The sequence below is a fragment of the Chanodichthys erythropterus genome, chromosome 12 (assembly GCF_024489055.1).
Source record: "Chanodichthys erythropterus isolate Z2021 chromosome 12, ASM2448905v1, whole genome shotgun sequence".
NCBI lineage: Eukaryota > Metazoa > Chordata > Actinopteri > Cypriniformes > Xenocyprididae > Chanodichthys > Chanodichthys erythropterus.
Window position 1 is genome coordinate 10,961,498 of NC_090232.1, and position 24,327 is coordinate 10,985,824.

Consider the following 24,327-nt stretch of genomic DNA (forward strand, 5'->3'; position numbering starts at 1 on the left):
GGGGAATTTTATGAGTGGCTATGTCTCTAAACACTGGAATACGGTTACCATTAATTTTAACCAAATGCTAATGTCTGCATTTCATATTTTAATATAGAGTATCAATTAGGCTATTAGAATTAAAAGATCTACTTTCTTAAAGCAAAGATACAGTTGCTATAAAACGTAGGCTTAATATTTAAATATGCTTAGTGTTGCACAGTATACCGGCCCCACCCATCTAAGTTTGTTTGGAGCGATCACGTTTTTTTATTTGCAGAATATAGTTTGACAGTGCATATACTTCTTTCTCTTTTCCCTTGAAAATTAAGACTAAATGGTGAAAGCAAAAAAAAAAAAAAAAAAATGCATTCATTATAAAAATTTTTTTTTTTTTTTTTTTTTTTCTGCATAATCAATAAGGGTTCCTTTTTGAAAGAAATTAATACTTTTATTTAGCAAGGATGCATTAAAATAATTTTTTTTTTAATACTATTGTTTTTAACTCTTTTTATCAAAGAATCCTGAAAATATGTATCACGGTTTCCACATAAATATTAAGCAGCACAACTATTTTCAACACTGATAATAAGAAATGTTTCTTGAGCAGCAAAACAGCATATTACAATGATTTCTGAAGGATCATGTGACACTGAAGACGATGACAGGAATATAATGCATTTTAAGATAGGCTATAAAATAGTTGCTTCAAATTGTAATAATTTTCCACACTACTACTGTTTTTACTGTATACATGCAGCCTTGGTGAGCATAAGAGACTTATTCTGATGGATGTCAGAATATCAAAGTGACATTTGCTAACAAAATTATTTAATAATGCAGCAAACTGTGACATAAGCGTCCAGATATTCTCTTTTGCGGCTAGTGGATGTGTTCAAATTTAGTTGGGATCAGTGTTCTGCAGCTACAGGTTCAGTACCCCTCCACCTAGACTAGTTAGTGCACTCATTTATTTTGATGTTGTGTTGAACTCTTCTGATCTTTTGCATACGAGTAATACCAGTGATCATAATCGGTCATATCGATCTAAATTACCGATCTATTTACGATCTATATATCTACCTAGGTATCTATCTAGTAAATCTTTTAATAATTTCCGGGATTTTCTGGCAGGTTTGTTCCGGACTTTCCACAGATAACTTTCAGTAGCTATACAGTAAAGTACAGTACCTATCCTACATGTGACTCATGACAAAAACACTTCCGCTTTTAAAGTGTTTAGTCATGATTCTATATCAGTATTTTGGATGTAAACGAACATGACGACTTGCCAACCCCCAAGCGTATGTTTATCAGAAATACGAGCAAAACTGAAGTCATAATTGTGTTTTCTTCTGAGTAAATTCAGAGTAATGCAGATGACATGAGCATTCATCAGAGCTTTACAATATCGCAACACGAGAATGTAAACTCCGTCTGATTCATTGAGTTCCAGGAAGCACATGGTTAGGAGGAAACCAGATAAAGCGGAATTTCGTGGCTGTGTGCTTTTCGTATATCTGTCAAAATAAAAGATATCCTATGTTTACAAATGAACCATCCGGCTCTGAAATACTTTAACTTTGCTGCAAATGACTTACATAGCTTTATTTTTCAGTTAAGACTTTTGCATTTTATAATGCTGATTAATTTAATGAAGCTGATATTGAATACTTTTGCTATTGCTGGTTCATAGAGACTTTCCCATTATAACGTGTTTTACCAGGAAAAACCTGGGAATGTTTAAATGTTTTTTTTTTTTTTAAATGTCTGTAAGCCAGTATTTGGGTGTGTCATGTTGTATGTCTACACTTTGACATAATATTCCAATATTTGTCTGCTACAAATTAAAGTAGTTTATAAATCTTCTACTTAGCCCTAAACTGTGTACACATGGTATAGACAGTAGAAGTATACTGGAAAGTGTTACCAACCTTCTCTATCCCATCTAGTCAACCATGACATTTCAAGGTGTTTTTTTTTTTTTTACATTTAGGTTTTAAATAAATGATATCTACTCAAAACCTAAATGTTCAAAACTTTATAAAGTAAAATAATAAGCTGATGTTGAATGCATATGGCTGTGGCACCAGAAGCTCATTATTTTACTTTATAAAGCTTTAAATAAGGATATTTGTCTTACCCAAGCTCATTGATTTCGCTTCAGAAGGTCTTTATTAACCCCTGGAGCCGCGTCGAGTCTGTTTAATGATTAATATGCACTTTTTTGGACTTCAAAAACTCATCCTCCAATCACTCCCATTATAACTAATGAGAGATACAGATACAACTATATTGAACGAGCCAGGGTATTTTTAATATAGCTCTGAATGTATTTGGCTGAAAGAAGAAAGTCATATACACCTATGGCTTGAGGGTTTTTGGGTGAACTATTCCTTTAAGATGTATGGTTACGATCAAGATTTGGGAATGCTTACCATTCAGCTGTGGCTTTGTTTCCCCCAGTGTTGCAGAAATTACACAACAAGTTACTGTTAGTGTTTATTTACTGTTCAAAGGGGAACTTTAAACTGAAAATACCAATGTATTACACACAAACAAAAACAACCAACCACATGTCACATGTTTTGTACTTAACGTGCAAGTGTGTGGATTTTTATTTTCTAAGACATATACAGTTGTTTTTTTTATGCTATATACACTAGAGAATCATATTTTTCATACCAGGCAATACACAAAATAGAATCTTATTATTTTCACATTTACCCATATTCAAATGAATTGGGTGAGCCAAGGAATAGGCATGTTCCCATTCACTAAATGGTGTAAAGATGTGACCCACCCCCACTTCCCCATGCTATATTTGGGGTAATGCAATATAATTGCATTATGGTTTATAATAACTCTTACAACCCAAATTCCGGAAAAGTTGGGACCTTTTTTAAAATTTGAATAAAATGAAAACTAAAAAAAAACCTTTCAAATCACGTGGTCACCGGTCTCAAAATAGTTGGAATGAGGGCATGTTTACCATGCGTGTAGCATCTCCTCTTCTTTTCAAAACAGTTTGAAGACATCTGGGCATCGAGGTTATGAGTTTTGGTGTTGGAATTTGGTTCCATTCTTGCCTGATATAGGTTTCCAGCTGCTGAAGAGTTTGTGGTCATCTTCATCTTCTACGATGAAGCCATGATGTTGTAATAGCTGCAGTATGTGGTTTTGCATTGTTCTGCTGAAATACACAAGGCCTTCCCTGAAATAGACGTCATCTGGAGGGGAGCATATGTTGCTCTAAAACCTTTATATACCTTTCAGCATTCGTAGCGCCTTCCAAAACATGCAAGCTGCCCATACCTTATGCACTTATGCACACCCATACCATCAGAGATGCTGGCTTTTGAACTGAACGCTCATGACACGCTGGAAGGTCTCCCTCCTCTTTAGCCCGGAGGACACGGCATACATGATTTCCAAAAAGAATGTCAAATTTGCAGTTTTTTTACTTTGAAACAGTTAATTTTAAATGAGCCTTGATCCACAGGACATGGCGGTGTTTCTGGACCATGTTCACATATGGCTTCCTTTTTGCATGATAGAGCTTTAGTTGGCATCTGCAGATGGCACAGCGGATTGTGTTTACAGACAGTGGTTTCTGGAAGTAGTCATTGACACAATCATGCCGATGAGTGATGCAGTGTCGTCTGAGGGCCCGAAGACCATGGGGTCCAATAAAGGTCTTCGGCCTTGTCCCTTATGTACAGTTTCTCTGAATCTTTTGATGATGTTATGCGCACTGTAGATGATGCGATTTGCAAAGCCTTTGCAATTTGACATTGAGGAACATTGTTTTCCACAATCTTTTTTTGCACTCTTTCACAGCTCTGCCCATCTTTACTTCTGAGAGACTCTGCCTCTCTGAGACATCCCTTTTATAGCTAATTGTGTTTCAGACCAGATATCAGTTAACTTAATTAGTTGCTAGATGTTCTCCCAGCTGAATCTTTTAAGAAGTTCTTGCTTTTTCAGCCATTTGTTGCCCCGGTGCCCCTGTAGCAGGCATCAAATTTGAAATAAGCTCATTTAGTTGATAAAAGTGTAAAATGTCTCAGATTAAACATTTGTTTTGTTATCTTTGTTCTATTGTGAATATTGGCTCATGTAATTTGAAAGTCTTTTAGTTTTCATTTTATTCACATTTAAAAAAAAAAAAAAACTTCCCATAATTTCTGGAATTCGGATTGTATAAAAATTTTGTTTCACTTTGTGATATGTGTAATAAAAACCAACTGACTGCTAAAATGACTGTATCAAGGTTGTGTAATACTGTATTTTCAGATGATGTAGCCTATAGAGTACCTCAGAGATTACATGATTACATGACATTACTATGCATTTTTCCCATAGACTTTTGGAAAATCGCAAAAAATAAGCTGTGTTTAACAAAGGGTTATGACACACGTTTTGTCTATCAAGAAAATCTTTACAAGTTAAAAAAATCACAAGCGGGTTATAACTGGTGTGTTTTATGTCATAGATCAAAATGATATTTAGAGGCTTTGTTAACCACAGACTTTATTTTAGGTGATTTAGCAAAATCCATTAAAAAAAAACCATAGACTTTAGGGCGATGGAACCGAAGTCCTAAAATGCTAACTCGCTTCCGGGTTTTGCCTACAAAAACACGTCATCTCTGAAGTACTCAATAGCCCACAGTTTATTTTTATTTGTTTACAATTGTTTACAATAAAAAAAAAAACTACAAATAAATTATGATATACTAAAATAATCTCTAATTTAAAAAAAAAAAATCCTGCAAATAAGCAAAATAATAGTTAGTGTAACTGCTGCATTTTGTAATTTTATTTTATTCAAATCTGCCATCCAAAATTGTGAGATGGTCCTCACTGCAGAACACGAGATCCAGGGGCCGAGGTCTCCACCCCTGGATCTGGATCCAACTCCTCCCACTTTACATATCTCTAAACCACCAGTCTCAACCGCCTGGATCTCGTGTGTTTTGCAGTGAGGGGCTACTGGAAATTGTAGTCTATTAACAATCAAGTAATACTAGTTGCGTATTAATAATATTGACAAATAAATGTTAAAAATTAGATTTCATAGCTTTTTCTTCATTAATTATTTAAAGATTTGAACAATTTTCTGCTCCAAATTAATTCTCTCATCTCCCCGTTCGTTTCCACAAGCCAAAACGGGATTTTCACCACGTGTCGATTAGACCGATAGTGACATCTGCTGGACAGACGCCGCTACTAGCCTACTTTATGATGAGCACTAGTGCAGTCGCTTTAATATTCCACTAGGCTGTTACCTATTAATAGATCATATGACCACATTTTCCCTGTAGAGATACAGGAGCCCATTTTATAGAGTGAGAGTCAGGTCATTTATTCATTCATTCATTTCTCACTGTATTACTCAAGATCGACCTCACGTATCTCATTGTTTGTGTTCCTGTAGGCTCGCTGCCTGACACCAAGACGTGTTTTGATGATGGTGACATTGTGATAGGTCGTCTCGAAGGGTGGAGAGAAGGTGCGCAGACGTAACTTCCCATCGACATCGTGCTCTGATCACTGCATTGAATGATTATGAGTAGCAGCAGACTTTATTTACGACTGCAATCATGTCGTTTTTATTCCGGTGGTATGAGAGCGACGTATCACCGGACCCTGGACAGGATCGAGTTAATGCTGCCGCCTAAATTAAGACCCCTCTACAATCATCCTGCTGGTAAAGAAATTACTCTGCTCCTGTCTGAAGACACACATGAGATTTTAACCTAGCCAGTCATTGAGTAATTATTTTAAAGCATTTGTATAACTAATGTTTTCTATATTATCATCGTTGCGTCTTTTATTATTTCCGCGTAATGTTATTTGTCATGCAGTCATACAGTGACCCCTAAATGAATTTAGATACTTAAATGCATTAAACAAGTGGCATTCATTACAAAGAAAGATAGCACAAGCACATCTTTCATGCAAACATGTCACAGTTTAAGTTGTAAAGCAAATCAAATTTGACGTTAATTGAACACGTCTATATGAATGAACTTCATCCATATAAAATAACCTTGGGATCACAAAATGGCTCTTAGTTCTGAGAAAAGATCTAGGATCATTTGTTTGCAGCTGCAATTTGTTTCATATCTTTCCATCTATGCAAAGAAATGCATACATTTTAAGTCTGATTTAAATATCAAAATACTTTTAGGGCCTGGCTTGGACAGTTTGAATGAGGCAGTCTTATGTGCATCTCTCTGTCCCACTAATCATGTATTGTGTTGTATGGTGTCCTGTCCACCATAATCGCCTAGAAATCACTTAATGTATGTTTTGGTACTTTATTTGAATTTGAACAAACCTTGCGACCGTTAGTCGCAAAAAAGTATGTTCTATATATTGTATGAATGTGGGTAGTATGAATGTAATCTGGACGTACTATATCCGCCATGTTGTCATTATCATGTGACCTACAAGCGTCAGTTGCATCGCTTATCCTCCGTTCATAAATTCCCTTCTGTGGCCTCATGGGATAGTATCCATAGTGTCCATCGTATGCACGCCTCAGAAACTCACCGGAAGAAGTAGGTCATCTGGGGATTTTTCGCCTGCTGTTTTTCGCAAACTATTTAGTAGGGAAGGATTCGATTTCAGACGCAGCGCTGGTTTCCTATTTGGTTCTTTCTGGAGATCTTGATGGAGTTGTTTGTCCCTGTGGACAAATGGAATGGAAAACTTTTTCCTTTACGTTTTTTAACGTACAGACGACAATGCTGTCAAAACGATCCCAGTTCACACTGATCCGCATAAACTGCTAAAAATGTTGTAATATGCTGCCAAGCCAGTAGTTGGCGATGTCACTTTGTAAAGAAACACTATGTGCTTATAGACTGAACATGTAATAGAGTACCTCAGAGATGACAAGTTTTTGTTTGCAAAACCCGCAAGCGAGTTAGCATTTTAGGACTTCCGGTTCCATCGCCCTAAAGTCTACAAGTTTTTTTTTAAATGGGTTTTTCTTAAATCGCCTGAAAGAAGGTCTGTGCTTAACAAACAGGACATTTGGACAGCAGATCATAATCAGTGAGCATGTTTTAAATAAATTTGTTTTTAAATAGTTTGAGGAAGCTTGGTGTTGGTGACGTTGATCCGCAACCATGGTGTGCTGTAGTCCGTTTATAGCCTGCTGTTAGCTTTTTATATCTGACGACTTTATTTAGGCTTCAAAATGTATAAATGTTGTGTTAACTTGTAAAGATTATCTTGATAGACAAAAGTGTCATAACCCTTTGTTAAACACAGAGCTTATTTTTTGTGATTTTTTTTTTTTTTTTCCAAAAGTCTATAGGAAAAATGCATAGGCTTTCAATCGAGAGAACCCGTGCGCCGCTAACTTCCGAGTTGGCCTACAAAAACACGTCATCTCTGAGGTACTCTATATGCATGCGCATGTCACTGTTTTCACAAGTTTGTGTTTTCAGGCCCCCAAAATGTAAATGAATGCCCATAAAGCATAAAAAGTTTTTAGTTGAAAACAGTGTCGTGTGAACAACCCCTAATTTTTATTTAATAAAATTTTGAAAACAGGTTTTCAAATGCAAGTTTTTGAAAATGGTAATGTTATCATCTCCATGTAAACTACAAAAACGCAAATTTATGAAAGCCGTGATGTTATGCGCATGCAAATTATGTGTTTAGTCTATAGGCACATAGTGACATCACCAACTACTGGCCTGGTAATTCATTTACACAATAATGTCGTTTTGGGGGCCTGAAAACAGTGAGGTCATGCACATGCATATTACATGTTCAGTCTATAAGCGCTTAGTTGTTTCTTTACAAAATGACATCGCCAACTACTGGCCTGGCAGCATAAAAGCATTTTTAGTCGTTTTCACAGATCGGTGTGAACAGGGATCAATGTTGTTGTCTGTACGAGAAAAATGCAAAGAAAATCTTCCATTTTTAGTACATCGATGTTGTGTAAATGTACCCTTAAAGGGTTAGTTTATCCAAAATATAGTATTCACCCTCTTGTTTTTAAACTGTTCGTTCATATTTTTGAACAAAAAATAATGATATTTTTGAGTCAATCCATGAGCTATCAGGCCTCAGATAGACTGCAACACTACACTTTCAAGGTCCAGAAAGGTAGTAAAGACATTGTTAAGATAGTCCATGTGACTACAGTGGTTCAGCCAGTTTACAACGTCAACTGCGAAAGATACTGACATGGAAGAGAAGAAATTGTTGAATAAAGTCATTATTTTTGTTTGTTTTTATGCACAAAAAGTATTCTCGTAATTCATAACAATAAGGTTGAACCACTGTAGTCACATGGACTATTTTAACGATGTCTTTTGTATCTTTCTGGGCCTTGAAATTGGTAATTGTGTTGTAGTCTATCGGAGGCCACGGATTTCATCAAAAATATCTTAATTTGTGTTCCGAAGATGAACGAATGTCTTACGGGTTTGGAGCTACATGAGGATGAGGAATTAATGACAATCATTTTTGAGTGAACTAACCCTTTAAGACAGTGGTCGCCAACCTGGTCAATCTTTATCACTGTTCCAATAGCTCGCGAAAATAACAGAAATATGAGTACAAAAATAGCCTACATTACATTACTCCAGTCTTTGTACTGTATTTTTGTATTTATTTTTCTGTTATTTTCGGGAGCTACTGGGACAGTGATAAAGGTAAATAGCCCACATTATGTCTGAATCTGTAAAACGGTCGTAAACAAGAGGCCAGAGACGCTGAAGACGGACGTGAAGAGGAGAAAATTCTGTAGCAGGCAGAGCAGAGCTGTTCACGATGCTCGACATATAGAAAGGAAATATAAATATTGAATTAGGGGTGAAGGGTTATATGAATGCATCTCTAAAAGGAATTAATGTCTTCAGAAACATTTCGATGGCAACTGTATTAAGGTAGCTAATTATTAGCGCAGTTCAGCTTTGTTTACAGCGGTAACCAAGGAAACGCTGTGTCACTGCTGCTCAATAAGCGCCACCTGCTGTCCGAGTGAATTTGCGTCTCATTCAGCCTGCTGTTTTTGTTTCATGCTTTTTTGTGTAGCATATAATTTCACAAAGATAAAGTCAGACCGTTATGTTTTTGCTTTAAATCTTGAAATTAAATCTCAATTAATTCAAATAAAAAACAACTGCTCATGCAATGTGATAGCATCTTTGTTTGGATTGTAATAATATTGTATAATAATAATAATAATAATAATAATAATATTAATAATAAATATATGCAACCAGTATCAGAATCGATCAATTTGCTTGTAAAAATAAATAAATCAGAATCTAAATTGGCCACTAAAAAATAAAAAATAAACTACTAAATACAGTGTGGGCTGTCTTTTTCTTTCAAGTAGATCTTGTCTTTCATAAAGGTCGAGGTCAGGGATCTTGGGCTTAAAAAGGTTGGTGACCACTGCTATAAGGTTTAACATTGCTTGGACTACTCCAACACTTCTGGATGATAATTTCTTATATACTGTATGACATGTTTAGATGAATCTTATCTGATCACAAGCATTTTTTCTTCAAGTTTTACAGAATTAAGAGCATCAAATAAAAAAAGAAAAAAAAAGAAAAAAGAAATTAACCAACAGCAAGTGTGTTTTTACAGTAGCACTTTGTCAATTTCTCACTGAATTTTTTTTTTCCCACTCAAGGGCCAAAGACGGTTTTCTTCTGGGCACCTGTTTTTAAATGGGTGAGATGAGAATTGTTTTCCCCTCACAGCTGAAATATTAAAAATACACAAATATTAAAATACAGCACTCATCATCACCTTTTACCATCTTTGGTTTTTACATGTTTGCAGTTCTATGGCTAAATTGTAGATTGTCTTGGCCTTGGATGTTTGTGTTTTACTTGATTATAGAGAATGCAATGAAAATGACTAGTTATAGTAGGGAATTGTTCATCATTTACTCACCCACATGCATTTTAACACCCATTCTTTCTTCTGTGGAACGCAGAAGTTCATAAAAGAAGCAGAATGTTGCTGCTCTTTCTATACAAGGAAACCGTGACCACGCCTGGCAAGCAAGTTTATTAAGGCGTAACTTAAATTACAGTCTTGTCCTAACACATAAAAATTGTATTGCTTTGTAAGATTTGGAATGTAGTGTGGAAGTCACATTGACTACTTTTGTGCTGCTTTTTCGGGCTTGAGCTTCCCCATCTACATTCATTATGTGGAAGAGAGCACCTAGAACATTCTGCTAAGCTTCTTATTTTGTGTCCCTTGGAAGAGCGGTTTGTAAAGGCATGAGGGTGATAAGGATGATTTTTGAGTGAACTTTAGCTTTAAGTTAACAAATTGGCAGTGCACATTTTGCAATTTGAAATGTAATGCTGAGGTAAATGCAATCATGAATTTCCTGCTGATCATGGTCTTTTGCCAAGCTCACTCTTGTTTGCTCTTTCTTTCCTCATGCAGGGTTTGGTTGTGGCTGGATTTTCTGATATGACCCGGCCACCAGAAAAGCTCAGTCTCTCTCAGTCCTGCGTCATTACAGCCACAGGTACTTGTTCAAGTGACATGACTGAGACTTGCTCAATGTTGTTTGGTCAAGATTTATCAACATCAGTAGCTGTTGTCAGTGTCCTCTAGATTAGAATATCTCATCTAAAGCCTCATAGTAACCTGAGATGAGTTTGGCTGAAAATAGAACTTGAAACGAACCCATGAAACTAAATATCTGAGCACTAGATCCAATTTGACAGTCAAGAAAATATTCTCTCTCTGTCTGTATTTCTGACTCTGAGAGAGCATTTCTGAGGCTGCTAGTCTTTTCTCTCAGCATATCGGCTTAAAAAATTGGCTCATACTGCGATTCAGTAGCTCAAGTGTGATCTTGGCCTAAGTTTTGACCTATATAAGTCTTAATTTAACAAGGCTAAGGCCTTAACCCACTTCACCCACACAAATTGTTGATTCTGCAATGAGGATTTTTATTTCAACACAGCGACTCTCTCTGGTTTCTTTCCAGGATTAATTTGGTCAAGGTACTGCTTGGTGATCATTCCCAAGAACTGGGCTCTGTTTGCTGTTAACTTCTTCCTGGGCATATGTGGAAGCGTCCAGCTCATAAGAATATGGAGGTTAGTCATTACGAGTTCTGTTCTAAGGTTAGCTTTCTTTACTATCATCAGTCAATACACACAGGAGACAAGCTTAGTCGTAAGGTTAAGCTGCAAAGACTTTGAGTTCAATGATTTGGAGTTCAAAGATAATAACAAGTGGCATATTTTTAAATGCATAAAAACTAAGTAAAGTAAATCAGATCCCTTAGTATTTGTCTGACAGAAAATCAAGAATGATCTCATTTGGAGTGGCAGCATTAAAAACTACAGTATTTTTTAAGCTAATATCAAGCTACCAAAATGTAATCGAGTTACTACAGTTTTATTTATTTAATTTTATTCACCAACACTGACAGTTTGACTTATTTTTTTTATTAAACCTCAAATTACTTGTTACATAATGTTTTCACACTATATACAGTATACACACAAACACTTATCACATTTGCCTTGGGCCTACTACGTATTTAGTACCAATATTTACTTTTGCTGAGAGACATTGTGTATCAAAAGGGTGTTTTTCAATTCAGTCATTGTTTACTGGTTGAATCCATGTGATGAATTGTACAGTTTGAAGGTTAAAAGTTGCATAGAAGTTTTTTAATTATAAAACTAATAAAATTACATTTTAATTCTTTTATACATAAATGTATTTGTCTATATGTAAAGTAAATTTTGTTTTTACTTTTTTTTTTTTTTTTTTTTTCAAGTTAGTAAATGTACTGATTCCTTCATTTTTAAAACTGCACTACTATAATAACACCCATATATTACAAAAACATTTTCATGCATAAGATATTACAGAATAGTCCTGGCTCTTGATCTCCATCCTAAATCGAACACATCTGCCTGTGATTTTCAGGTAATCCTGAGGACTTTGGTTTGATTTTTTTTTTTTTTTTAGTACGATCCGTTGGGACCCGATATGAGATCCACCAATCAGAGAGGTTCCTGAATCTCAATAGATTTTTTTTTTATTGGTTAAAATTAATTGAGAATATTTTTTCCATGGGCGCTTGAACATAGGATCGGCTCCTATGTTAATTGAGGCATTGTTATTATGTTACATGAATTTTATGGGAAAAGATCTTATGCACCCACATCCAGTAAGTCCAATGGATGGCGAACTGGAAGTAATGGAGAGTTTTGCACATTTTCAACTCGGTCCTTTGACTTTTATGCAGATGTCATAATTACAGTAACTACAAGATTTCAACTTGTAAAAATCGTTCATGCCCTCCTAGAGCTCTTAAAGATATAGTTCACCCAAAAATGAAAATTATCCCATAATTTACTCAACCTCAAGACATACTAGGTGTATATGTCTTTCTTTTTTCAGCCAAACACAATCAGACTTATATAAAAAATTATCCTGGCTCTTCCGAGCTTTAAAATGGGAGTGAATGGTACCTTTTTTTTTTTCTTTTTTTTTGTAGCCCAAAAAAGTGCATCCATCCAACATAAAAGTAATCCATACAGCTTCAGGGTGTAATAAAGGCCTTCTGAAGTGAAGCTATGTGTTTTTGTAAGAAAAATAACCATATTTATAACTTTATAAACTATAATACATGGCTTCCAGTAACGACCATATGTTAGTAGTTCCAGTTGACCTGTAACCAAACACAAGACGCAATGGTGAACGCAGAAGTGCAGAGGAGAGAGCAAAACAAAACACCGGTCACAAATTATAAGTCTAAAATGAGAATTTTTAAAGGGAAATGTCAGAGGAGCTTGACTATGTTGCCCAGCTCTATTTGTTTGAACAGCGAGAGGCTTCTACTCTCACCTAAGCTTATGCTACGCCCTGCGTCCTATGCCGGAACTCGACTCTCTCGTGAATGTGCGGACAGGTGTTAACGGAAGCTCATGATTACAGTTTATAAAGTTATAATTATATATTTATATAGATATTATTCTTACTAAAATGCATTGCTTCACTTCAGAAGGCCTTTAATAACCCCCTGGAGCCGTATGGATTACTTTTATGTTGGATGGATGTGCTTTTTTTGGGCTTCAAATAAAATAGCACCATTCACTCCCATTATAAAGCTTGGAAGAGCCTTGATATTTTTTAATATAACTCTGATTGTGTTTGGCTGAAAGAAGGAAGTCATATACACCTAGGATGGCTTGAGGGTGAGTAAATTATGGGATTATTTTCATTTTGGGGTGAGCTATCCCTTTGATTACAACTTGTAAGCTGGGAATTTTCTGAGAGCTCCTACTTGTACCATGTGACTGCTGCAGATTCTTTTAGGCATTGATACTGATACTCAAAATTATGTTAATTACAAAATGGTGTGAACACAGCATTTTGCTCCAACCTTGATCAAACTTGACCTGCTTATAACTTCCTAGTAATCATGAAGACCTTGATTAGCTTGTTCAGGTGTGTTTGATTAGGGTTGGAGCAAAACTCTGCAGGAAAATGGATCTCAAGGACCAGAGTTAAAGGGTTAGTTCACCCAAAAATGAAAATTCTGTCATTTATTACTTACCCTCATGCCGTTCCACACCCGTAAGACCTTTGTTCATCTTCAGAACACAAATTAAGATATTTTAGTTGAAATCAATGGCTCTCTGAGGCCTCCATAGGTAGCAATGGACACTTCCTCTCTCAAGATCCATAAAGGTACTAAAAACATATTTAAATCGGTTCATGTGAGTACAGTGGTTCAATATTAATATTATAAAGTGACGAGAATATTTTTGGAGTGCCAAAAAAACTAAATAACGACTTATTTAGTGATGGCCGATTTCAAAACACTGATTAATTTGTGCTCTGATGCTTCATGAAGCAGTGTGTCGAATCTGCTGTTCGGAGCGCTAAAGTCACGTGATTTCAGCCGTTGGCAGTTTGACACGCGATCTGAATCATGATTCGACACACTAATTCATTTGTGCTCTGATGCTTCCTGAAGCAGTGTTTTGAAATCGGCCATCACTAAATAAGTAGTTATTTTGTTTTTTTGGAGCTCCAAAAATATTCTCGTCGCTTTATAATAATAATATTGAACCACTGTACTCAAATGAACTGATTTAAATATGTTTTTAGTACCTTTATGGATCTTGAGAGAGGAAGTGTCCATTGCTCCCTATGGAGGCCTCACGGAGCTATCGGATTTCAACTAAAATATCCTCATTTGTGTTCTAAAGATTAACGAAGGTCTTACGGGTGTGGAACGGCATGAGGGTGATTAATAAATGACAGAATTTTCATTTTTGGGTGAACTAACCCTTTAAGAAATTGCAGGTTAAAAAGCGAGAAGTAACAGACTGTCATGAAGACATGTGTTCCTGTTCCCAGCAACCTATTGTGTTCATTCAGCACTTGCAGTGCTATGGCTAAACCATTAAGCATTCAAAAGGAGTGACGCACTTTGTATTTGTGTGTGTAGGTACAACCAACAGCTAAAGGAGAAAGGAGAGGAAGTGCAGCAGACTTGAATTGCCATTTAATCTGACAGAAGTGGAGCGGTGAACAAGTTTTGCTGTTTTTTGTAGTTACTGTCAAAGCAATGAATCAGCATTTTGCACACATAATGTTATATAGATCAAACATATCTGTGTAAAATAGGAAAAAAATGTCAATCATATTATTTAAAATGTTATCACGTAAAATTGTGATATGATGATTGTAATTCTGGTGTTCTTGATTGTTATTCTTATCAATTTTTCAGTTTTAAAGCGGTCATATCATAATAATAATAATTAAAATATGTTACTGGAGTTGTGCCTATAATATTAATGTTTTTTGTTTTGTTTTTTCTTGTTTTGTGCCAAAACAGTCACAATTTATTTTTTTAAGACTTAAAAAGAAAAGAGAACCTAAAAAATTGCTCTGTTGTATTCCTCATTATTAGGTCGCTTTGGATAAAAGTGCCTGCTAATTGAACAAATGTAAATGTGTGATATAAACTGCTAAGATCTAACTGAAATGTCTAGGGATATTGTTAAAAATAAGAACTCAGTGTTTTGTGTTCTGAAAATCACAATGTTTTTCCAGTACTTAAAGTTTGTTTTGTTTGTTTTTTTTTTTCCTCAAAAGATTAAGGGTAATTCGATTCCTCATGATATGACCCCTTTAAACTAAAAAACTAATTGCCATATGACAAAAACTAACATCCTGCATGAATGTACTATATGACAAATTGTTGTCTGTTTTGTATTAGAGAGCTGAGATGAAAACAGGAAGTGGGTAAAAGGCATTACCAGATCAGACACAGACTTGTACAGAACAGACACAATGATAGACATGATGTTTTAAAGTGTTTTTGTTTGTAGCACTTTATTGCACATAATAGTAATATCTCTGTCTATTTATGCATTTATTAAATCAAAGTTGAAATTACATTGAATAATGGGACAAAAGACTGTTTTTGTAATCACACATCCTTGCATTTTGAGCACAAAGAGCACTTTTCTCCAGAGCTGCATCCTACACACTGGGTTTAAGGGTCATTAAGCACCGTACATTTCCAGACCCTCTCCATTGCTAAATCAGGAATCAAGGGTGTATGATAAACACATCCACCATTTTGTTCTCTCATGCTAAATTTGACCCGTTAATCCCCTTTAAACCTGTTTTCAGTGTATCCTACACACCGACTCTAAATTAAGTATGCAAGACGATGAATCATCCATCTGTCTCACAACTTATACGTCACACTTCACCTCTGCAGCCCACACTCTTGTCAGATGTGAACAGCATAGAATAGTGTTCTGCTTTCTGCATGAATATCTACTGTATGAGTAATTTTATAAGATTTATGTTTGCATTTATATTTAGCGATTTGTTACAACACAAACAATACGTAATATAGTCACCTAATCAGGCAAATAATTAATTTGTCTGTTGACACTGAAAGCAAAAAACGTTTAAGCCCTGGGTACATTTTGTTTTTGTTTTTTTTACAGGTACGCTAGTCTACGTGCACCGTCGAACGCACAGCCTTGGAAAATATACTTCATTTGACTCGTACACATACACAGGTGTTCGACGCATGCGCAGTTCCCTTTCAGTCGGTCACGTTCGACGTACGTCAGTAGTGACCGACGAATTGGAATTGCGATATCCCAATTCGTCGGTCACTACTGACGTACGTCTCCGTTCCCTCGTTCAGGGATCGAGGGTTACATACGTAACCGAGACGTTTTGAGTAATCTCTCGCCACGAGTTACAACCCATGTAAACATATTCGGATTCTTTCATGCTAGAATTGTGGGTACTTTCTAACCTCTTCGCACAATCTCTCGTGTATGTAGGCCTCTTTTATCGCTGTAGCTTGCATGTGTTCTGGTCTGTTCTGTTATGCAGTTTTTCTTTGACTACCTTGTGAATCGACGCCTCCAGGGCACGGTTGCCATCTTGTGGATAAGCTAATTATTGCAAAAAAATAAAATAAATGTGCCTGTGCGTACAAATTCACATAACGTGCACTGTACGCGTAAAAAGTGAACTATACTTGGGGCTTTAGACCCAAGACCCATTTCGGACCAACGACATTTTACAGTGAGCAGTGCTAGAGTGACGCAGGAGAAATAAAGTAAATAGTGTTCATAGCGCTTTTCGCTTCACAACGTTAAAGGTGCTATAGAGGATGTTTTGTATTATACATTTTTGCAATATTACTTGAAACTGTCTTTACTAACTGATAAAAGGCTATTTATTAGGTGCACTGAAAGGAATAATATTAATACATCATCTGTGCACGAGGTAGGGCCTTAAAAACATCAGCCAATCGATTATGCGATCATCACGTAAACGATTGGCCCTCTGGCTTGTCAATCACTGCTGTGACGTTCCTTGTGAGAGACGAGCGCGGCTGCGCTCTCCAGTAACTTTCCACACTCCACAGGCGCCGCATGCGATGTTTTTGTCAGGAGACAGGAGTAACAACTGCAGATTATGAGTTACCTGCGGTGAGTCCGACATAATGAATCCACTAACACGACACAGCGAATGCCGGTGGTAAACACTCGTGTTCCAATACTCGTGCACAAGTTTTGGGAGGTGTTCCTTCGAAGGAGGGGGGTTATTCTTACGCATGCGCTCATTTCAAAAACTCAGTAACAGTCTTTGGTTTCTCAGTCGACGAAAAGATCCTCTTTAGCACCTTTAAGTGATAAAATAGTGCTGAAGTACAAACATTGTTACATATTGTTGGAACAATGACTGTCAAATGCCACTTTTTATTTTTTTGATTGTGTGCTTATATGCTAAATAGATTTAAGATCTTATCTCAGCTTATGCAATAAGCTGTGATGGTGTTTTTAGCTGAGCACTGAATACAGAGAATGAAGAACATGTGCTGTGTGCAAAGATCGAAGGTTTATATAGCTCAGACTTTGCACTTGTTCACCTGACTTGAATGACGACTCTGTGCTGAAAGAGTTGGCAGTTGTGAGGGCAAATGATTGAGTAAATATTGAGTGAGAGTCTCGTGAACACAAACTGGCCTGTTGGTACACTGAGTTTTGGCATTTGTTGTGTTGAAGTGAGAAAAGAATGAATGTAATCTGAAAGATGTAGTCATTGAATGCATTTTGTGCCAAAGCAATAATAAATGATCCACAGTTTAGCCCACATTTCTGTTGTGCTCACTGTGTGAAGAGTTTTGAAAGAGTGACCCAAGTATTGAGAAATGGGTCCTAGTGATTGTAAAAAAAAAAAAAAAAAAAAAAAAACTGTAATAGGCTAAGGGTAAATACAACTGTAAAGCTGTTTAAGTGAAAATATGTCTTATGTTTATGTCATTCATAATGCTTCATGGGATGAGTTTGTTCATTCACTAATATGAAAAAATAACCATGGTTTTACTATGAATAAAACTAAAAAGTTATGGTTATTGTAGTTATTCCATGGTAACCACAAATGGTTTTTGCTTCAAAAAACATAGTTTAACTATGGTATTTGTGTGGTTATACATATGGTAATCAATATGCCAAAAAACATGGTTAATTGTACAGTTTTTAAATAGCCTATTTTTATTTTAATGAATTAAAATCAAAAGTTATAAAGCTGTAAATAATCCGTAAATTATCTTTTATATAGACAAAATAGACAGCAAATACACAATTGCAGGAAAACTGATCTTAAATGTCATTAATCTGAGCTTTTATAGAAGTAATTTGTAATCAAATCTCTCAGGTAATGTATGCAGTATTCACACATACTTTAGCCTGTAACTGAGCCCGAGGCAGTTTAAGAATTAGGCCGTCACAGGTGTGCTCTATTGTCTATTTTTCATGAGAGGTCAAATAGGTACAATTAAAAGATTTTCACTTCAGCTCACCGTTGCCTTGGTAACGTGACCAACCCATCATATCGTGCTTTCAAGGTCAAGCCTTAAATTGCTGCAGTGGCAGTTCCAATTCATCTCAGTGACATTTGACACTCTGTTCCATTCTCTTCATTGTCTCCATCTTTCATTTTCCACATTGATGCATGAAATATACAGAAATACAATCCTTTCTCAGACTCAGCAAATTTGGAGTATCTTGTGATGTATGTAAAGTATTCTTCGGTATTAATATGCTTAAGGGTAAGTGAAGTCGCAAGGTAAATTGACTGGCTCTAAAAATAGCATAGCAATCTGTCGTCACAATCATAGTGTGTGTGTGTGTGTGTGTGTGTGTGCCGCCACCATAAGGGTAGACCTGCTTATCCCACCTGGTTTTCCCGTGCTCTTTTTCCTTCTTGTATACCTAGGAGTCGTGCACATGTTTGCACGTGTGAGTTTGGTGGAGGTGCTGGGGGATGGTGCTGCATGAGACAGGAAGAGCAATAGGGAGCGCTGTTCTCTGAGGACGAACGCAAACAGCGATTAATGCAGTGTGAAGGACACTAGATCAGTGCCACTCGATCTCGCCGCAGTGAAGGCAGGAAGACCACCATATCCTAAGGAAGTTGCGCTAATATATTCTGCCTCAACATGTAGACGTGTCTGTAAAATAAAAACAAGTGTGAATGAAAAATGGCAGAAACAGGAAGCCATATGCTTGATATGAATAAATTAGCTTACCCTTGTCCATGTCACTGGGGACAAGAGCTTATGTGAACTTCATTATTTTGGGATTATGTTATGACTCATGCAAATTTATCTTGACTTCCGAAATCCCTTGATGGTGGCATCGCCTAGAAGCTATTTAAAGTGACAGATTGCATAAAAAGAAAATTCTGTTATCATTTGCTCAACCTCATGTTGTTCCAAACCCGTTTCTCTTGCGTGAAACACAAAAGTAGATATTTAGCAGAATGTCCAAGCTGCTGTTTTCCATACAATGATAGTGAATGGAGACCAGGTACAATCATTGTATTAAAATAGCAGCTTAAGCATCCTAAAATATTCCTTTTTTCAGCAGTAGAAAGAGAGTCATACAGGTTTGGAATGAAGGGTGAGTAAATAATGACAGAATTTTTGTTTTTAGGTGAACTTTCCCTTTAATATAGAAATAGCTGGATTCTGTTGTGCGGAAGCTTATCTCAATGTCACCGTGAGGAGTGTGTTCCTCCATTATAGGAGTCCTTTGTGATTTCAAGTACCCACACATAGCTCTGAAGAGGAAGGACAGGTCGATTTTGACATGGTGATTTAAAAAACTGTTGTAAACATACGTTTTTTTTTTTTTTTGTTTGTTTTTTTTGTTTGTTTTTTTCAAACCTTCATTTAAATAAGTACTAGAACACAGTGTATTAAATAAATACATGCACTGAGATGAAGTATCACAATTCCGACTTAATAACTCGCAATGGTGAGTTTACACAATTTTGAGTAATAAAACTAATAGTCAGAATTGTGAAATAAAAAGTTGCAATTACTTTTTTATTTGGAGGTGGAAACAAGCTTCCATAGAATATAAATATGCACATGTTGGATTTTTTTTATTTTTTTTATTTTTTTACTATGGCCTTGGATGACCCTGCACATAATACACCACTAGAGGGTGCTCACAAACTTATTCCCCTGTAGGCTGAGGTGAATGGAATAGGGAAGTTCCCAGATGTCTTTCAGATGACACAGGCTGTCTAAAAGGCAAATTACAGTACAACAAAGCATTTTGTGTGTAAAGTTCCTCATAAGGTACCATGAAGTTATGTTTAATGATCTAAAACTAATTCAAGTGAGCTTTAGAGATGACTAAGCAAATATTTAGTGACTACAATGCTTATTTCACCAATGGAAGCCCATTTCTTCCCACATAATAAACAATCTTTGTTAAATCTTAATTATGACATCATCATCATCTTCTTCCTAGCGTTATTCGTTATTCTCACTCATTTGCAAGGTCCACTTCACACACACATTTGTTTTGGCACAGGTTTCACACCCTTCCTGGCACAACCCAGCACTGAGAGTGCTGGGGCACATTCATACACACACTCCTACAGACAGTTTTGGCACATCCAATTCACCTAACCTGCATGTCTTTGAAGAAATCCGGAGCACCCGGAGGAAACCCACGCTAACTCAGGGATCACATGCAGAAAGGATTCCTGGCTTATTAGCCACAGCTCGAACCAGAGACCTTATTGTTGTGAGGCAACAGTACTACCCAGTGAGGCACTGTGCTGCACAAATCTTTTATGAATTATGAAAGTCGAAATTATGACACTTAAGTTATGTAAATTTTGACTTAGCATGCCATAATTTTGATGAATTTTAAATGTCATAATTTTGATGAATTTTAAATGTCATAATTTTGATGACTTTTAAATGTCATAATTTTGATGAATTTTAAATGTCATAATTTTGATGACTTTTAAAGTCATAATTTCGACTTGGTATGTCGTAATTTCGAATTTTCCTCTCATGAATAGGACTTTGTTTGTCATAATTTCGACTTTCATAATTACGATTCACAAAAGCATTACTTTGTGGTAGTTATCTTATGTGGCGGAAATTGGCTTCCATACATAAGCGCCACCTACTGTCAGAGAGTGAATTTGCATTTTCATTTCACTCAAAAAAAATGAACTGTTGGATTTACTTAAAAAAAGCAGTGTCATGTGGTTCCACGCAACTAAAGTAATTTGTACAAATAAAGAAATTCAAGTAAAGCTGAAAACATTTCTTTCAGTAAATGCAAATCATTTGAATTTGTCACTGTTACATAATATTTATATGTGCAGTTTATTTAATACTGTTATGTTTATTATGTAGGGTGAACATTTATCTTATTCAATTAACTATGTGCTCTACAAAATGCACTCAAAAAATAACTCATTGAACAAACTCAGTTAAATTGAGAGCAGGAATTCCATCCTAAACATGTATATAAGAGTGTTCACAGCCTAAACACAGGTGCCACTCTTCTACATAATGGTAACCACAAAATTCAAAAACATTACAGAAACTCCTCTAAATGCGATGCGTTTGTGTAAAAACAATATCCATATTTAACAAGTTATGAAGTAAAATATATAGCTTCCGCCAGACCGCCTTCTGTATTCTTCAAAAAGGTTACGCTGTACGTCCTGCGTCTTCCCTTTTCAATTTACGGAACTGATGCAACGGCAATTCCGTTTTCTTCCATAACTTGAATACGGAAGGCGGTCTGGCAGAAGGTACATATTTTACTTCATAACTTGGTAAATATGGATATTGTTTTTTTTACACAAATGCATCGCTTTGCTTCAGAAGGCCTTTATTAACCCTCCAGAGCTGTGTGGATTATGTTTATGATGGATGGATGTGGATGGAGGCACTTTCTTCAGCTCATACTCGTTTGGTAACGCATACTGCCATTATAAAGCTCGGATGCGCCAGGATATTTATTAATATTTCTCAGATTGTGTTCATCAGAAACAAGAAAGTCATATACACCTAGGATCGCTTGAGGGTGAGTAAAGCTTGGGGTAATTTTCATTTGAAAGTGAACTAATCCTTTAAGTAAAGCTGACAATACTCATTTTTAGTAGAAACAACTCAATTAAATTAAGTTCATGTAGTTACATGAGTTTTTTAAGTAATGTGAACAAGGATGGTTTGAGTGAAACTAACAACAGTGAAAGTTTTTTTTTTTTTTAGTCTGTTGTTTTAGCCTAAAATGTGAGATTTGTTATTTTATAAAAAAATTTGGTTTTGTCAAAACTCAGTAGTTGTTTGTTTTTTTAACGGTCATTTTACAGTTTAGGATGTTCTTGACATTGGTGTTGTTTCAAAAGAACATTGCTAGCTACCTAAACATGTAGTTCTATTCTGATATCAGAATTTTCAGGAACAATTTCAACTGCTGAAATTTTTCGAGGAAACATTCCCCATTCCCCTTAGTCAAATCTCTCATATTCACCTAATCACGCTGGTGTCGTGAGGTTGCTTTCCTTCAGTCTAGTGATGGATGCAGTGACCAGAAACCACCAGCAGATGACGAGAGTGTGAACAGGAGCGCTGCAGGAAACCTTCAGGACAAGGTCACCTTAACATACACACGCCCTGCTAGTGAGGTCACTCAGCTAGAAAATATATAAACTCTCTTGACTGTTTTCAACCCATGTCTCCTCAATAGAGGTCTAGAGAAGAACAAAATGAATGTGTTGCATACAGTAGTCGTGATGAGACATAAATGAATCATGCGACTGACAACTCAGCAGTTTTGTGAGAAAGATATTTATAGCACGTCATTGCGGGTTCGGTTGCAGGTGAACAAAACAGCTGTATAAGTTTTCTGTGATATGTCTATGAACTGAACTTTTGAGAAAATGTATAAACACCTGCTGTCACATTCTGTCTTATTAGTATTTAAACCTTATTGTTCCACAAACTTTCCAAGGAATCACACACATATTCTCAGAAGAGAATAGGTTCAGTCAATAATGAGGCTTAGCTAAAAAAAATTGGCAGGCCGCAACAGTAAATACTGCAACAAAGCTACCAGGTACGGGACCAATGGGTAGCGGTGTCCTTGACGGCAACGGATGTTCTATTATCTCTAAAATCATGCAGGAAATGTTGCTTAAACACATGCTTATACTGCTTGACTCAGCTTTACGGTATATACAAACCATTTCTGTACACCACAAACCTCTCTATCTAAGAATCTGTCGTGAAAACAGCTCTCGTGGGTGGACTGTACAAAGGTCACATATGAATGTCCACTTTAAACCTACACGCTTTTTTTTCCCGTAGTATTATATTTCGGATTTTTTATACTACTGCTTTGCATAATTTAAATAAGGTTACATTAATTCTAAAAATTTGCCATTGAAAAACCTCATTAAAAAGGCAATTTCTGAAAACAATATAATTAATTAAATAAAATGTCTAAAAGTGCTTGGAGGCAGAGTGTCATGTCTGTTAAAAATGAAGCAATATAGTTAGTATGTCCTGTAAACCCAGTTTAAACAACGCAGTGTGCATGCATATCCAGCATTAGTCAAAATGGATCCTCTTCATTGATCTATTAAGTATAACATTTCTATATTAAACTTTTAGCAGTGGTAACTGCTGCATTTAGACACAGCACAATGAGGTCATGAAGTGGAACCCTGTTATATTTAGCCATATTGACTGGAGCAGCAAAAAGCATCTGTCTGAAGTGTTGTGATAGTTCTCATGCAGCTCTTTGGGTGCTCCTGTAAATTCCAAATTGGTCGCACATAGACACCGCTGAGCTAGTTGCCATGGTTACAGAGGCAGTGACTCAGCGAATGTCTTCTGAGGTGACAGACAGACAAGACTTATTATGTGATGGAGAGACAAACCTGTTTTTTTTTTTTTGTTAAGGGTCTTTGAAGGTGTTTGGAAGATTAAACACCTTTAAGCAATGTAAAATAATGGAAGGGAAATGCTCACACTTTCAAATTAGGCACAAGCACTAATGGTCTAACTTGTTAAGGAAAATACAAAAGAAAAGTCTTAAGGTTGATGCCCCAGAGGTATTATATAACAAGGGTAATCTAGTAAGGGATAATGCATAGTCACTTGGTCATTATTGAAAAAAAATAAACCCCAGACAGGTTGATCATGGATTCGTATTATCCCACTTATTATCCACCGACCAATTAAAGGGATAGTTCGCACAAAAATGAAAATTTTTACGTTCATTTACTCACCCTCAGGCCATCCAAGATGTTGATGACTTTTTTCTTCAGTAGAACAATAAAAAAGCAATTGCTGCAATTGTGGTCCTCTGTGATTCACATAATGGAAGTCAATGGGTGCCGTCACTTGAAGATTAAAAAAAAAAAAACATATGCAGACTAAGCAAAATTAATACCGGCGGCTCCTGACGATACATTGAGGTCTTAA

The 24,327-nt window shown here is 36.2% G+C and overlaps 1 protein-coding gene across 1 annotated transcript; it reads left to right on the forward strand.

Moving 5' to 3' along the window:
- The first annotated feature begins 5,243 nt into the window (after window positions 1–5,243).
- Window positions 5,244–15,428, forward strand: mpc2a (mitochondrial pyruvate carrier 2a). Its single transcript, XM_067403417.1, has 6 exons — window positions 5,244–5,329; window positions 5,419–5,691; window positions 9,658–9,698; window positions 10,431–10,515; window positions 10,984–11,095; window positions 14,476–15,428. Exons 2-6 carry the CDS (start codon window positions 5,544–5,546, stop codon window positions 14,522–14,524), a joined length of 435 nt encoding a protein of 144 aa, XP_067259518.1. The 5' UTR covers window positions 5,244–5,329; window positions 5,419–5,543; the 3' UTR covers window positions 14,525–15,428.
- Window positions 15,429–24,327: the final 8,899 nt, after the last annotated feature.

What these genes read in the sequence shown, in the direction of transcription:
- mpc2a (XM_067403417.1), top strand. Translation starts at nt 5,544, where the DNA reads ATGATTATGAGTAGCAGCAGACTTTATTTACGACTGCAATCATGTCGT. An exon ending in GGGCACCTGTTTTTAAATGG is followed by an intron (nt 9,699 to 10,430) that starts GTGAGATGAGAA and finishes TTCCTCATGCAG; the next exon opens with GGTTTGGTTGTGGCTGGATT. An exon ending in CTGCGTCATTACAGCCACAG is followed by an intron (nt 10,516 to 10,983) that starts GTACTTGTTCAA and finishes GTTTCTTTCCAG; the next exon opens with GATTAATTTGGTCAAGGTAC.